The 16993-nt window shown below is 42.5% G+C and overlaps 1 protein-coding gene across 1 annotated transcript in view; it reads right to left on the bottom strand.

The window, feature by feature from the left end:
* Positions 1–16993, bottom strand: part of DEPDC5 (DEP domain containing 5, GATOR1 subcomplex subunit) — a 136501-nt gene that overhangs the window by 25334 nt on the left and 94174 nt on the right. Inside the window, exons 32-33 of the mRNA XM_004378975.2 lie at positions 15559–15667; positions 12024–12089 (exon numbers count right to left, since the gene is read on the bottom strand). Coding sequence (XP_004379032.1) covers positions 12024–12089; positions 15559–15667 — 175 coding nt within the window. The remainder of the gene's footprint in view (positions 1–12023; positions 12090–15558; positions 15668–16993) is intronic.

The raw sequence follows: 16993 nt of genomic DNA, 5'->3' as shown, positions 1-16993 counted from the left end.
CTCCCACCCTTGGTAACCACTAATAAACTTTGGTCTCTATACATTTGCCTATTCTAGATATTTCATACAGTGGGATCATACAATATTTGTCCTTTTGTGATGGACTTATTTCACTCAGCCTAATTTTTCAAGATTCATCCATGTTGGAACATGTATCGTATCAGGACTTCATTTCAAAGGGGCTTACTCTTGAAGTGATCATTTGCATGGGGTCTTAAGGTTATAAAAGGAGCCTCTTTTAAATAGCATGGGAAAAATAATACATAAGCAGAAAATCTGTAGCTGTTTGACAGGTTGTGGCACGAATGTCTTTGTATTATGTGTATTTCTGAAAGTTCAGCACGTGACAAGAACCACTCTGAATCTTGAAACAGATGTTTCCCACTTCTCTTTGGCTATCAAGAAGTTCAGAGATAGGGAACCCAAGCTTGAGTAAGGACAGTGTTGACATGTAGTGGGGTTGTTAACCATTGTCATAGGGCAACATGTGTACTAACTGTTTAATGAGAAACTATTTTGTTCTGTAAACCTTCATCTAAAGTAAGATGAGCAGCACCACTGGAAGAACATAATCAATGTCACTGAATTGTGCATGTAGAAATTTTTGAGATGGTGTATCTTTGACTATGTATATTTTCACCAAAAAAAAGAAAAAAGGTCGAGAAGGAAGAGGGTTGAAAGGTCGTGGGGTTGTTAACCAATGTCAAAAAACAATACGGCTACTGACTGTTTAATGACAAACTGTTCTGTAAACCTTCACCTAAAGTACAATAAAAAAAAAATTCTAAAAAAAAAGGTGAAAAAAATAAAGAAGTTCAGAGCCATATTTAGCACAAAACTTGCTGAATTTCCTATCTAGTCACATTTTTATTCTAGGTGTTGCATTACTTCCACAATCCACCTGAAGTAACCTTCTGGAGTAAGACCAGACAGAGGTAAACAAAAAGAAAAGGCAGGCTGGGTGGACAGGATGGCAAAGGGCCAAGCAGAGGGAGGTGCTTGTCTAGGATGCACTTTATCTTAGGAACCTCATCCCAAATCTTCCTTACAGAAAGATTCCATTTAATAGATGTAGACATTCCTCCTTCCAGAAAGTGAAGCTTAATCTACTCCCCCCACTTCTTGAGGGTAGGCTAGACTTAGTGATTTGCTTCTAAAGAAGAGAGCAGGGAATGAGAAAAATAGTAACTTCACTGTGGAGATGCCTGGCAAACACTACGTGAGACAAGTGACGAGGGTTAACACCATCAGTGATGCCTCGTGGATCTCATGTCCCTCCTGATATGATGTGACAGAAGGGCACTTCACCTCTGTGGTATTCTTTTCAAAAACCCATAATCCTAGTCTAACCATGAGAAAAATATTAGATAAATCCAGATTCAGGGACATTCTGCAGGACACCTGGCCAGTAATCCTCAAGAATGTAAGATCATAAAAAATAGTGAAAGACTGAGAAACGGTCACAGACCAGAGGAGACTGGAGAGACATGACAACTAAATCCTGGAACAAAAAAAGAACATTAACAAAATAGCTGGTTAAATCCAAATAAAGTCTGGAGTTTAGTTAATTTTAAAAACTACTAAACAAACAAATGCTTATCAGCAGCATCAATCCTCGGTCTCCTCCCACATTTCCACACACCAAAGCTGTGGGAGAAGGTGAGGGAGGCAGCTCTGTCAGTGATGCCTCTAAGATTAGCCCCAACGACGACAGGGACCCCTACAAGTCTTCTAACCCATTTGCCTGTCAAAGACCCAGTAATGCTGGAGGATAACCAGCCACCAGGAAGCAGCCAGATCTGCCAGCCCAGATCTCTAATGTACCTCTGGTAGAGATAACCAACTGGTAGAGATAACACACGGCTTTGTCTTACCTGGAGACAATGTGTTTGGTGCTCTGGTTTCCAGCTGCCTGGCTCCCTCATGACAGTCAGACCCACACCAAAACCAAAACCCACTGCTGTCGAGTCAATTCCGACTCACAGCAACCCTATAAGACAGAGAAGAATTGCCCCACAGGGCTTCAAAGGCTGTAATCTTTATGGAAGTAGACTGCCACATCTTTCTCCCATGGAGTGGCTGGTGGGTTCAAATCGCCAACCTTTCAGTTAGCAGCCAAGCACTTTAACCATTGTGCCACCAGGGCTCCTAAGGGACCCATGACAGACCCCATATGCCTTCTAGAACTGTAGAGCTTGGGATTAACTCTCAGACTCATAGCCAGGTTGTTTCCCAAAGTTTATAATATCAGGGAAGGAAGGTATATCATCCCAAATCAAAACTCTCTCTCTCTAATACCCTCTTTAACAGTTTAGAATGGGTAGGAGAGGAGGAAAGGAAAGAAAACCTATTGGCAATAAAGGGACAAGGTCTTTAGTTCATTTTCCCCATCAATAACCTAAGATCTCATCAAGTTATTGAGAATAAAGGTGTCATATTCATTTACGAATGTATGCATGTAAGGTGATAGATTTCCTGAGTGTTTACTATGTGCCAAACTCTGGGGGACAGTGTGATGTACAAAATAGACACAGCCCTCTGCCCTCACGGAGCCTACCATCTGGTGGGGGAAGACAGACATTAAATAAGTAATGTCCAGAAGGCATTTTATTCGTTTCTGTATCTCCCATAGCACTTGACACAGCCCTGTATATAAGAGGTGCTCAGTATTTGCTTTCTCGATTGAACTCAATTTTCTCCCTAGCTACAGCCTCCTTTTTCCACAAATCCATCCTAACTTCTCATTCTGAGTGGTTACTTATATTTTTAAATCTCACATCACTAAAAAAGATGAGGTTAACAAATAAATACACATATAACGAGATAAACAGATCACAAAATCCAGTAAAGAGATAACAGGTAGAAAAAGTATGGAATTATAGTACCTAATAAATACTTTTTATCTAAAGGTAACATTTTAAATGTCTGGAGTTGTGCTGTCCAATAAGGCAGCTCTATTTAAATGTAAATTAATTTGAATAAAATAAAACAAAAAAAATTCCTCAGTCACACCACCCACATTTCAAACACTCAATAGCTAGACTGGTGGCTGCGATGTTGTGGACAGTGGACATATAGAGTAGTTCCACCACCAAAGAAAGTTCTACTGGACAATGCTGGTCCACAACAAAGGTGGCAAACAAAAAAAATGTTTACAGGAGCCAGTAGATAATATATATTGGCACAGCTAGCTGAGTATTTTTTTGAAAAAGCCATAGCCCCTGCCTGAAGAGGCAGCTGCTCCACAGCCATGTGACTACTGACAGGCTCAGTGTCTGTCTAATTTTACAACAGAAGACAGATTCTGGATTTTTGCATGAAATCTTCTGATTTTTAAATATTCCCAACCAATTTAAAATTTTAAAGGCATAGTAAGGCCAGACATGCCTCTGGGACACTTGTGACTGGACCGTGCGTCCTTTAGGGGAACAGCCCTGACCTTTGCAGGTAGACTCCCGATAAGAACCTGACAGGCAGGGGAGGGCTTAGGTTAGGGCAGAGGTTGATTAGCGTGTCCCTGGGTGGTGAAGTGGTTAGGCGTTCGGCTACTAACCAAAAGGTTAGTAGTTCAAACCCACCAGCCACTCCACAGGAGAAAGGTTTGGCAGTCTGCTTCCATAAAGATAAGAGCCTTGGAAACCCTGTGGGGCAGTTCTACTCTGTCCTACAGGGTCACTATGAGTTGGAATCGACTCGATGGCAGTGGGTTTGGTATTTGGTTTGGTTGGGATCCTCTGTGGGGGGCTAAGCCTTTGGGGGCATGAGCATTTTGCTCATTCATGTCTCTGAAGACAGAAAACAGAGCAAAGGGCAAAAAGTCCACTTCTAGATACATCACCTCTGACTTCCCAGAAACTCACTCCATACTCCCATGAGCACACTGAAAACTGCTGCCCTAACAGACACGGCTCCAAAGTGCATTTTGCAGAGCCCTGGGTGTGTGTGACAGCGTCTTTGGGGCTATGAGTCTTCCTCCATCCCACACACTTGTCACAAAATAGTTCCATGTTTACCAGGGTATATTTTAGGGTTTTGCATAAACTATTAATGGGGAAAAAAGGACTCCATTGTTTAAAGTAAACTTTTAGTGTTTCTAGCTTTACGACCATTATCTCTGAGGCAGCATTTACTGACCACCTTCTAAGCACCAGGGGCTGAGGTAGGGGCTAGAGATGCAACAGTGAGCAAAACAGACATGGTAGCTGCTCTCATGGAGCTTACAATCTCATGGGGAAGATGGGCATTAATTAAATCCCAGTCATACAAATGCAAAAGTAGAACCAGACCATGAGAAGTGCTAAGAGGCGTGGTACTGGAGTTATGAAAGTCAATAACATGGGTATATGACTAGATGAGTAGGAATTAACTAGGCACAATCAGAGGGAACAGCATGTGCAAAGGTACCGTGGCAGGAGGAAACCTACAGCCTACACAGGTCTGAAAAAAGGCCCATGTCACTGGAGTGCAAGAGCAAGGAAGAATATGGCAGAAGATGAGGCTGGTGAGGCAGGGCCCCAATCATGAGGGACCTTTCAGGCCATCGTAAGGATTTCTGGCCTTTATCCTAAGGGGAAGAAAGCCATGGAAAGACTTAATCAGGGGTGACATAATCAGTTTTCCATTTTAAAAGGTCACCCTGGATGCTGGGTGGAAAGCAGACTGGAGAGGCCAGGATGGAGGCAGGGAGACCAGAGGAGGCAGCTGCAGGGTCCAGGTGAGAGATGGTTGCCTGGACTCAAGGGTGTGGCAGTGGTAATGGAAGTAATGGAGAGAAGCCAATGATTTCAGAGACACTTGCCAGACAAATCCCACAAGACGCGCTGGACTCTAAGCTGCTGAGAGCCAAGCCTCCTTGTGAGAGTGATTGCTAGGGGGTGGAGGGGAAAAGACTCCAAAGTTCACTCTGGCCTCGTTTGGCAGAAGCCTCTTTCCTTGACCATCAGTGTCCCTTCAGGCTTCAAACTGAAGGCAGAAGACATCAACAGGTTGACTTCTAAGGACAATCCCATTACCAAGTATTTCTCATGCTCTCCAAACTCTTGGATAGTTCTGTGATGATAAAAACCTATTTCCGGGAAGCAGGATACAGAGAGGAAAACTGGATAGCTGTGTTCTGGTTATCAGACAGGGAGTGACACAGTCATTATCATCAGAATGATGAATTGGTGGCACAAAGGGCCTTTTTCCAAGATGGGTGCACAGCCCATTATCCAGAAGCCTCTGTACACTCATATCTACAGGAACTTCCTTCCCTTAGCAGAATCACAGTCAGGAGTGATGCCCTCCTTGGCCTACAAGAAACCCTTCTCAGCAGAGAGCTGTTATGAGGGGCAAAACCACAAGCTACACCTTTGAGACTCAGCCAGAGCTGGAGCACTTATATGCTTTCTAAAGTCCAACAGGGTCATCCCAGAATGTCAGATCTAGACAGGATAGGATAGGTCACCTAGTCCATCTCCATGTTATACACACTCAGACAAAAGACGTCACTGGCCCAATCCAGGTTCATTTATTTGCATGAACCCCAGCCCGACCTCCTCATTCCCTCCCTCCCCTTTCCACACACAGATCTACAGAAGAAGAATTTACTTTGTGCCCAGATCGGCACTTCCACAACAGATGCTTCACTTCGTTTCACTCTCACTGCAACTCTATGAAGAGGACACAATAAATAGCCCCATTTTACAGATGAGAAGCCCGAGGTTCAGACAGCACAACTGCAGAAAGGGTCACAACCAGTCGTGGAGTAGCTGGGATTCACACCAAGGCAGCCTGATGCCAGAGCCTACACTCTGACCTTTCTCTTAAGGAGCTTACAACACTCTGTACTTCACGGTTCTGGAATTAGGACAGACAGAAGAGGCAGCTGAAATAGAGTAGGCGCGAATAAACAGATACAGAAAACCAGCATTAAAATCTGGCATTGTAACAATCCTAACGCTAATCATAGCTAGCATTCCCACCGCATATCAAGCACCATGCTACTCATATTACATATATTATTGCTGCCTCATGCATTATTGCAATGTTATCCATAATTTGTTATGATCCACACAGTCAAAAACTTTTGCATAGTCACTAAAACACAGGTAAACATCTTTCTGGTATTCTCTACTTTCAGCCAGGATCCATCTAACATCAGCAATAATATCCCTGGTTCCATGTCCTCTTCTAAATCTGGCTTGAAATTCTGGCAGTTCCCTACTGATATACTGCTGCAGCTGCTTTTGAATGATCTTCAGTAAAATTTTACCTGCGTGTGATATTAATGATATTGTTTGATAATTTCCGCATTCAGTTGGATCACCTTTCTTGGGAATAGGTATAAATATGGATCTCTTCCAGTCAGTTGGCCAGGTAGTTATCTTCCAAATTTCTTGGCATAGACAAGTGAGTAATTCCAGCGCTGCATCCATTTGTTGAAACATCTCAATCGGTATTGCGTCAATTCCTGGAGCCTTCTTTTTCACCAATGCCTTCAGTACAGCTTGGACTTCTTCCTTCAGTACCATCAGTTCCTGATCATATGCTACCTCCTGAAATGGCTGAACGTCAACCAATTTTTTTTGGTATAGTGACTCTGTGTATTTCTTCCATCTTCTTTTGATGCTTCCTGCATCATTTAATATTTTTCCCGTAGAATCCTTCAGTATTGCAACTCGAGGCTTGAATTTTTCCTTCAGTTCTTTCAGCTTGAGAAATGCTGAAATTCTTCCCTTTTGGTTTTCTTTCTCCAGGTCTTTGCACACGTCATCATAATACTTTGTATTCTCGAGGTGCCCACTGAAATCTTCTGTTCAACTCTTATACTTCATCATTTTTTTCCTTTTGCTTTAGCTACTAAACGATCAAGAGCAAATTTCAGAGTCTCTTCTGACATCCATTTAGCTCTTTTCTTTCTCTCCTGTCTTTTTAATGACCTCTTGCTTAATTCATGTATGATGTCCTTGATATCATTCCACAACTCATCTGGTCTTCAGTCATTATGTTCAATGCATCAAATCTATTTTTTGAGATGGTCTCTAAATTCAGGTGGGATATACTCAAGGTCGTACTTTGGCTCTCCTGGACTTGTTCTAATTTTCTTACTTTCAACTTGAACTTGTGTAACAAATTATGGATAACACTGCAAAGAATAGGAATCACAGAACACTTAATTGTGCTAATGAAGAACCTGTACATAGACCAAGAGACATGGTTTAAAGTCAGGAAAGGTGTGCATCAGGGTTGTATCCTTTTACCATACGTATTCAATCTGTATGCTGAGCAAATAATTCTGAGACACTGGACTATATGAAGAAGAATGAGGCGTGAGGACTGGAGGAAGACTCGTTAATAACCTGCGATACACAGATGACACAACATTGCTTGCGGAAAGCTAAGAGGACTTGAAGCACTTATTGATGAAGATCAAAGCTCACAGCCTTCAGTATGGATTATATCTCAACATAAAACAAAAATCCTCACAAATGGACCAATAAGAAACATCATGATAAATGGAGAAAAGATTAAAGTTTTCAAGGATTTCATTTTACTTGGATCCACAATCAACACCTGTGGAAGCAGCAGTCAAGAAATCAAAAGACACATTGCATTGGGCAAATCTGCTGCAAAAGACCTCTTTTAAAGTATTAAAAAGCAAAGATGTCATCTTGAGGACTAAGGTGCGCCTGACCCAAGCCATGGTGTCTTCAATCGCCTCATATGCATGCAAAAGCTGGACAATGAATAAGGAAGAATGAAGAAGAACTGATACCTTTGAATTTTGGTGTTGGCGAAGAATACTGAATATACCATGGACTGACAAAAGAACAAACAAATCTGTCTTGGAAGAAGTACAATCAGAATGCTCCTTAGAAGCAAAGATGGTGAGACTACGTCTCATACTTTGGACATGTTATCAGGAGGGATCAGTCCCTGGAGAAGGACATCATGCTTGGTCAACAAAAAAGAGGAAGACCCTCAATGGGATGGACTGACACAGTGGCTGCAACAATGGGGTCAAGCATAATAACAATTGCGAGGATGGCGCAGGACCAGGCAGTGTTTTGTTCTGTTGTGCATAGGGTCACTATGAGTTGGAACCAACTCGATGGCACCTAACAACAACAACATGCATTATCAGGCATGTGTTGATTAATTTCTAAACATATGGGGTTTTTCTAGTCATCCTTTTGTCACTGACATGTAACTTAACTGCCCTGTAGTAAGAAATATACTCTGATTTCATTCCCTTGAAATCTGTTGAGAAACATTATTTCAAATGTTCAAAATGACCCTGCAAGGAAATTATTTTTATTTCCATGTTACAAATGAGAAAACTGAGATTCAAGAGGTTAATTAACGTGTCTGAGGCATCTCAGTACGATGCCAGAGCCAAAATTTGGAATGAGCTGACTCCCTTGCTCCTCTCTACTCTTCCAGACTGCATGGTTAGAAAACAAACCAAGTATAATTTAATTTTGTGTAAGTATACAGGGCTCCCTTACTATATCTGAGTTGCTATAATTTTTTTTTACATTTAAGCAACTGTGTCTGAATAATTTTTTAGAATTTATTTTTTGTTGTTGTTGAGAATATACACAGTATAACATACACTAATACAACAATTTCTACACGTACACTTCAGTGACATTGATTACAGTCTTCAAGTTGTGTACCCATTCTCACCCTCCTTCTCAAAACTGTTCCTCCCTCATTAACATAAACTCACTGCCCCCGAAGTTTCCTATCTTTTGAGTTGCTATTGTCAATTTGATCCCATATAGAGAGTTCTTAAAAGAGCTCAGTGCTCAAGGCAGACATTCTTTACTAGTTAAGCTGAACTATTATTTGTTTTTAAGAAGACTGCAGGGGATATTTTTGATTTAAAGTTTAAGGTTTAAAGATGATCTCAATGCAAGTTTCAGGGGGTAGGGGGATCATCCAGTCTCCACTGCTCCAGAAAGTGTGGATTCTATTAGAGTTTTAAATTCTTTTCTATATTTTCCCCCTTTTGATCAGGATTTTTTCTATAAAGTCTCTGATCAAAACATTCAGTAGTCGTAGCAGGGCACCATCCAGTTCTGGTCTCACGGCAAAGGAGGCCATTGTTCATGCAGGCAATTAGCCACACATTCCGTTTCCTCCTCTTATTCCTGTTCTTGTTCTTCTTCCTCTGTTGCTCCAGGAAAACAGAGACCAATTGTTGGACCTTGGATGGCTGCTTACAAGCTTTTAAGACCCCGGGTACTACGCAATGAACTAGGAGGTAGAACAGAAACACTAAACACGGTATTAGGTCAATTAACTGGGATATCCCATGAAACCATGACCCTAAACCTTAAAACCAAGAAACCAAATACCATGAGGTGTTTGGTTGTACATGAGCCGCCTTAGCACCTGCTCTTTCTGTTGTTGTTGTAAACAGCTATGATTTTTTTTAACTTTATACATCTTTTTAACAACACATCTGGCAAGTAATATAAACTTTATCCATGTGCCTCCCCCTGAAGTCTGACCTCTGTTTGTTATTTCCAATTGCGTACACTCATCTACTCTTGTTCTACTGACGAATTTCAGCACATGAAGTGGTGTGGATTATTATATTATAGGATTTATAAAACAATTCTCTTCTAGCTCTGTTGATTTTTCTTATGTGAAATTCTGATCTAAGTCCAAAACTTTTCACGAGAGGGTCTTTGTTAGAAAGTAAAGGACTAAAAAGATCAACCCAAGTCTATTTAAAGCAATCAGACATTGTGCCTCCCACAGCTAGAGGTCAGAGATCCTTGACTGGGACTGAAAGGTCCTGTTGGGGATCTGCCTGCGGTCACGAGGCTCACTGGTGAGAGGCAGGTGCAGACATCTGAAGGCCAGCACAGATAGACATAGCCCCCTCTGGTCTCCTAAGAAAGGGAAGAACTCTGTCTTAGTTATCTAGTGCTGCTATAACAGAAATACCACTAGTGGATGGCTTTAACAAACAGAAATTTATTCTCTCACAGTCTAGGAGGCCAGAAGTCCCAATTTAGGGCACCAGCTCCAGGGGAAGGCGTTCTCTCTGTCAGCTCTGGGGAAAGGTCCTTGTCATCAGTCTTACCTTGGTCTAGGAGCTTGTCAGCCCAGGGACCCAGGGTCCAAAGGATGTGCTCTGCTCCTGCTGTTTCTTTCTTGGTGGTAGGGGGTCCCTTTCCTCTCTGCTCAATTCTCTTTTATATCCCAAAAGAGACTGACTCAAGATACAACCTAATCCTGTAGATTGAGTCCTGTCTCATTAACATAACTGCCTCTAATCCTGCCTCATTAACATTATAGAAGTTAGGATTTACAACACATAGGATAATCACGGAGCCCTGGTGGCGTAGTGGTTTAGAGCTCAGCAGCTAACCAAAAGGTCAGCAGTTTGAATCCACCAGCGGCTCCCTGGAAACCCTACGGGGTAGTTCTACTCTGATCTGTAGGGTCCTAGGAGTTTGGAATCGACTCGACAGCAAAGGGTACGATAATCACATCAGATCACAAAATGGAGGACAACCACACAATACTGGGAATCACAGCCTAGCCAAGTTGACACACATTTTGGGGGGACACAATTCAATCCATAACAACTCCACTGTTAACTAAGTCCTTTCACTCCCAGCATGAACAGAGTGGTGGAGGGGCTCAGGCCCTTCACTTCTGACCAGGCAATGTCTTTGGGCCTCAGTTTCCTCATCTGGAAAATGGGGTCATAATACTGCACCTCATAGATTGTAATGAAGATTATGTTTGCAAAGCCCTTTGCACTGTAGCAGACAGAGTGTGTACTCAATAAATGTTGGTTCCGTCCATCAAATAAGGAGGACTCATTAACCTCTGCCATTGAACCTCTCAAGTCCCATCCTCCTTAGCCTGCTTCACTCTGCACAAACCCTCTCAAGGCTTTCAGATCTCTATAACTGGCTCTCTGTAGCTAAGTTAATTTCATATACCCAGGGGCCTCTATAAAGAGTAGGGAGCCCCATTTCTACTCATCTAAACCAAAAACTAAACCCACTGCCATTGAGTCAATTCTGACTCATAGCAACCCTACAGGACAGAGTAGAACTGCCCCATAGGGTTTCCAAGGCTAGTTTTCTTTTGTTTTGTTAATCTTTATCGAAGCAGATTGCCACATCTTTCTCCCATGGAATAGCTGGAGGGTTCGAAACGCTGACCTTTTGGTTAGCAGCCAAGCACTTAACCACTATGCCACCAGGGCTCCTTTCTTCTCCTCTATGAGCTGTCAAAAAAGAAATTATTAACACTAATTACAGAGAAGGCAGAGAGTCAAGCTGCGGGTCCAGAATTTAAATCCCAGTTCTACCCCTTACTGTGTGCCTTGAGCACATGACAATTTTATTTGTGCCTCGATTTGTTCATTTGTAAAAACTGGGATAAAACTTCTACTTAACTTCATAGGTTATGTGATGAAGATGAAATAATACATGTGCTTGGCACTTAGTAGGTGAAGAGTTTCAAAGCTTAGAAGGCCCTTGAAGATCTAGTCCAAACCTTTTATTTAGCAAATGAGTTTAGTGGAGTCAGGGGCAAGGCAAGTTGCCCAGGCTGTGCGCTGTTAGCCAATGACCTAGTGCATTGCCTGTTAATAACTGTTCACTCGGTTTTCACCACCTCTTCAAACACTGGTATGAATTTATCTGGCTCTACCAGGAGGAAAAAAGTAAGTGTTCAGTCCTTGAGTAAGCATATTTCATGTTACACATATGGGCAGAAACACCTACAGGGGAAGATGATGCAATGTGGCAAAGACTCCGTGGCAAAATGATATGAAGCAGACAGGAAGAGAGAAGTACATGTGTCGACACTGGTGTAATTGTATGTTCTCGTACATTAACCTCTTCTAGCCCCTTCACTGCTGTGAACACCACGGTGGGGAATACATGCCTCGGAGTTCACATTCAGTCTCACTGCCCCTCACACTCAGTGTCAGCCCAATCCCACCCATGGCGTCTGCCAACAGGACAGGCATGCACGGGTTTGGTGCCTTGGGTTGGACTAACCTGTGTGTAGAAGGTGGACGATGCTGTGCGTGGGCTGCGGACAAACTCCATAAAGAAGGCCCCATCCTGAAGTCAGAGGAGGAGGAAGCAGCAGCAGCAGGTGCAAGGAAGCGAAGGAACAGAATGGGTACCAGTGGTGAACCACCATGTGAGGGCGAAGGGAGGGGAAGAGAAAAAAAAAAAGAAGGAAGGAGAGAAACAAGGACATAATGAGGGGAATAGGGAAAAGGAAAAAAAAAAAAAAGATCCATCCAGGGAGACAATATCCAAGTGCAAAGCGTTAGCAGGAACTCACACCTTCTTGGGCAGGTACCCCATCTGTGGGGGAGAAGCACCTGGGCTAGAAGGTGTGTCCAAGATCCTGCAAGTCTCATCAGAGCACAGGGTGGATGCTTACGCCCTCTCGCATAGCTCTGAAATTCCTTCAGACCTATGCCAAGGAAGGGAAAGGCCACGGAGAAGCTTGGTAGGGATGGCAGAGAGCAGCTTCCGGCAGCATCCTGGCCTCCCACCTGACTGGGGGGGCGAGATGCACAGAGGCCTGAGGTTTCCATTTCTGCCTCTGTCACTAACATGGCAGCCAGACGGGAGAAGAGGATTTAATGCAGGAAACATTTTTAATTTTCTGAACAGACAAGGGGCACAGAAGCAGCAATACCTTCTCCTCTATTGGTTGTGTAACAAAGGCTTCAACAAGAAGCTAGGAAATATGTAATGTCAGATGCACAAGCATGTGTCGTGAGAGGCTTTGTGAAACTCTTCCCCTTCCACCTTACTCCAGTAAGGTTCAAGTCACTATATATTTGAAACAAAAATGGCATAGAGGGCTTTTCCAAAGAATTCTCCTGAAACAGTTTTGTAAATAAACCTTTTATAGCTGTTTTGCACACCGGAGCTCCCCTAGTTTCTATTGGTTTCAAACAGGAAACAAAGTCCTAGCTTTGGCCTTCAGTGACTGATGTAGGAATAGCCAACTCTGAAAGAACATGGTGGCTGTCTTAATAGCATTTTGTTGTTGTGTGCTGTTGGGTCAAAGTGAGTCAATTCTGACTCACAGCGACCCTACAGGACAGAGTAGCGCTGCCTCATAGGGTTTTCTAGGCTGTAAATCTACGGGAGCAGATTGCCATGTTTTTTCTCTCACAGAGCAGCTGGTGGATTCAAACCTCCAATCTTTCAGTTAGCAGTCGAGTGCTTAACCGCTGCACCACCAGGGCTTCTAACAGCACTAGTAAGACACATAAAGACAATTCCAGGAGCCCTGACCATTCCTCAGAACTACACTGCTGTCCTGACAACTGAGAAGAGCTTAAACTCTGGCTCAGACCAGCCGTTTCTTACCCAGGTAGCAAGGCACCAAGGGATCAAGCAGAAGGCCAGTGTTAGTTGCTGCTGCCCTTTATGCAGGCAGAAGTGACCTCTGATTCCATCACATTCAATGGCTGCAAATATCTCAGGGAGCCCTGGGGGTTCTGTGAAGGTTTCTGGAAGTGAGGAGGACAAGCAGGAAGGGAGGATCTGGCTCTCCTGCTCCTGTCCACCAGAGTAAGCGCTTCTATCAGCACCTTTATATTCAGAGTGTGTTTTATCTGAACAAACGGCTTCATGAATACAAATTTCGAAGTCAATGATTCGTCTAACCATGTCATTTTCAGAAGGGAGAATGTAAGGCCCAGAGAGGGTAAGTCATTTTCCCAAAGACACCTAATCTCTATATGATTTCATTCCATTATGACAACCCCCATCTACCTCTGCTATTACAGGCAGCAGTTTAGTCAAGAGCCTCTCTCCGTGGATATAACCTTGGTCAAATGTATCGCCACCATACCTTGACCATGTGCCATAATTATTACTTACAGCCTTATTCCCATTATAAACTGTGAGCTCCTTTGAGGGCTAGGGCAGTTTTCTTATCTCTGCATCCCTAATACGTAGTATAAAGAAAGTACTCAATAATACCTGAATGCATGAATGCTTAATGCTGAATCCTAATCCTTCTAGCCTTTCCCCACAGGGGTCACTTCATCAGTTGACGCTCTATTTGCTAGATCTTTTCTGATTTTCTTACATCTTCTTAAGGTCAAGAAGCGCCCTCTGTGCTTTCAAAATCTTTATAGTTTATGCTTTATCATCACTGAAATTCAGAAATGGCACTTGATATCTCTCCAGGTCCCTGTTTTCCTACAATTTTTCCTTAAGCCTAAAAGCAGAATAACTGAACTATTTGGGGGTTTGTTTTATCAACCCTGCTATTTTCCTATAATCCACTGCAAACTCCAGGAGCAGACCATGGAAAGGTGGGCTATGGAGATGCAGATTCAGGCACCCTGTGCAGCCTACACAAGAAATTTCTGGGCATGTCAGCCAGGTTTCTTCACTTTGGCCATCTCGTGATATCTTTGCTTTGTCTTGACGACTTGGAAATCAACATCCAGCACTACTGACGGTTCATAGATGTGGAGTTTAGTGTTCAGTTGGAAGATGACATTAGGAAAGTGTTCTGTACAGCAATCTAACATTTGGTCTTTGGTGCATCTTACCCTTAACACTGTGACTCTTTCTCTCTCTACTTTTCAGTCCTGTCCCTGGAACTGTTTCTAATCCCCAAAGATGACAAATAAGCAGAGGTAAAAGCTAGTGGACAACACACAATGTATCTCATTGTTTCATTTGTGTCCTTTCCCTGCCAGAAAATGTGGACACAGAGAAGCTGCTGGTCTTCAAGTACACATGTGAGGACAGGTGAAAAGACTCTCCCTTGACCAACAGCATTACATGTAGACTATCCTTGGGACTGTACCTAAAGCCACTACCTAGAGCAGGGGTCTGCAAACTATTGTCAGCGGACCAGACATCTGCTTTTTTGCAGCCTGAGAGCCAAGAATGGTTTTTGCAGTTTTAAATGATTATGGAGGTACTTCCACAATAGCTTTGATTTGCTTCTCAGCCCACAAAACCTAAAACGTTAGATGGACCTTTAACAAACAGTTTGCTGACCTCTAGTCTATAGCTTCTACAAGATGCCTATAGCCTTAGCTGATACTTTTTCTCAGACTTTAATCCCTCCATTCTAGTAGTCCAATTCTAGTAATCTATCCTAAAGAAATAAGAAGAGATGTGGTTGAATAATTATGTACAAATAATGTTTGCAGTATTATTTATAATTGTGATATGTTAAAGAATGATTATAAAAATTCTTGGAGCAATTACTGAAAATGATAGAAAAATCAGAAAAACCATCTACATTTTTAGCCAAAAAGTAAGATATAATGAAGGTTCATCTGTATGATGAAATATTATATAACTATTGTTAAAGAATTACACTTTTGGGAAATATTTAATGGCACAGGGAAATTTCATGATATAAAAGTAAAATAATATGTAGATGGATGTATAATTTGACCACAATTTTGAAAAATAAAAGACATCTATCAAATCTCCTTCACCTTCCAGTGATAGGAGCCAGGTAACAGAATAAACAATCAACTCATCCTCCCACATCATGCGGCAGTCCCCTACTAGAAGAGTCTCTTACCTTTCGTGGGCTGTCCATGTAGGTAGGCGTCATGGCAACGCTGCTGCTCTCTGCAGGCTGGGTGGAGCTCTTCCCACCATGCACTGCTGCCTGCTGTTCTCCGAGGCACCTGAAAGGAGGAAACACAGACGGCTGCAGGTTGCTCAGAGCTCCCTGCTGAAGGATCCACATTAGCCAAGATGAAGACATCTCTGTCATCTTTGAACACACACTTCTGCCATGTTTTCTCCCTCAGGTCCTGCATGATACCCTGACTTCATTCATTGGCCTCGACAATCACAAGTCCTCCATGGGAAATCAGAAAACAGCCCAATTTAAAAAGCATCCTGGCAGTCCCTGGTGCTTACATATGACTTTGCAAAGGCGAGTGATAAAGTTTTAGTGACTCCATCCATGAACACCATGTTTTTAATCCTCTGGGAAGACTTATCCCTAATTTCTTATTAAATATCCAGCAGAAGCACATTCTGAAAATTAAAGTCACATTAGCATGTGGCATAAATCAAATAGGGGAAAATGTGTTAACTTTCTATACATTGTGAAGGTATTTATATGCTAGTCTTTCAAACATACATACTTGTATCCCTTCCCCGCACGCAGTCACATAAATCTCACAGACATTATCTCATAACACAAGACAACTATGGTTTTCTTATAACATCTCATCTTACTCTGATGTGCATAAATCAATATTCTCATATTTATTTTCCTAATTTTTCTCCTTACTAAAATTAACTGTGAACTATTATAGCTTAAATGTTCCTCCAAATGAAATCATTTTAATATATCACATCCTATTTTTAGTAGGTATTCAGAAGACTCACGTTAGAGTCTTAAATGCTTCATTATCATTGTGATATACACCTCTTGTGGTGGACACTGCGAGGCACCGCTCAGATCCCCCTGTCCTGAAGGCCTTGAGGCCACACTCCCTGGCTGTCCACATCAAATGAATGGTGGATGAGGGGGTATGAAGGCCCGGCTCTGTTGGCCCAACTGGGTCACCTCTGGAGGCTGTTCTAGCTCCAGGCTCATGTGGGCCAGCCAAGGCTGTCACTGGGCCTGTATCATAGCCCAGCTTCTCCCTCTGCGGTCCTGCTTCTGCCCTCTCCCTCCTACAGGTGCTAATCCCAAGGCCACTCTTTAACAACATCCTGCACACTAAACTCTGCCTCAGAGTCTGTTTCCCATGAATCCAACCTTCAACACTTCTCATCTTAAATTCTGAGATTAAAAATGTGTTCCCTCCAAGGTTGAGTAAGGACAGTGTTGACATGTAGTGGGGTTGTTAACCATTGTCATAGGGCAACATGTGTACTAACTGTTTAATGAGAAACTATTTTGTTCTGTAAACTTTCATCTAAACTGAGAATAGCAGTACAACTGGAAGAACATAATCGATGTCACTGAATTGTGCATGTAGAAATTTTTGAAA

This window comes from Trichechus manatus, unplaced genomic scaffold (assembly GCF_000243295.1).
Source record: "Trichechus manatus latirostris isolate Lorelei unplaced genomic scaffold, TriManLat1.0 scaffold00061, whole genome shotgun sequence".
In the NCBI taxonomy this organism is placed as follows: Eukaryota; Metazoa; Chordata; class Mammalia; order Sirenia; family Trichechidae; genus Trichechus; species Trichechus manatus.
The sequence above is the reverse complement of the archived record's forward strand: the minus strand, read 5'-3'. Positions and strand labels throughout refer to the sequence as shown.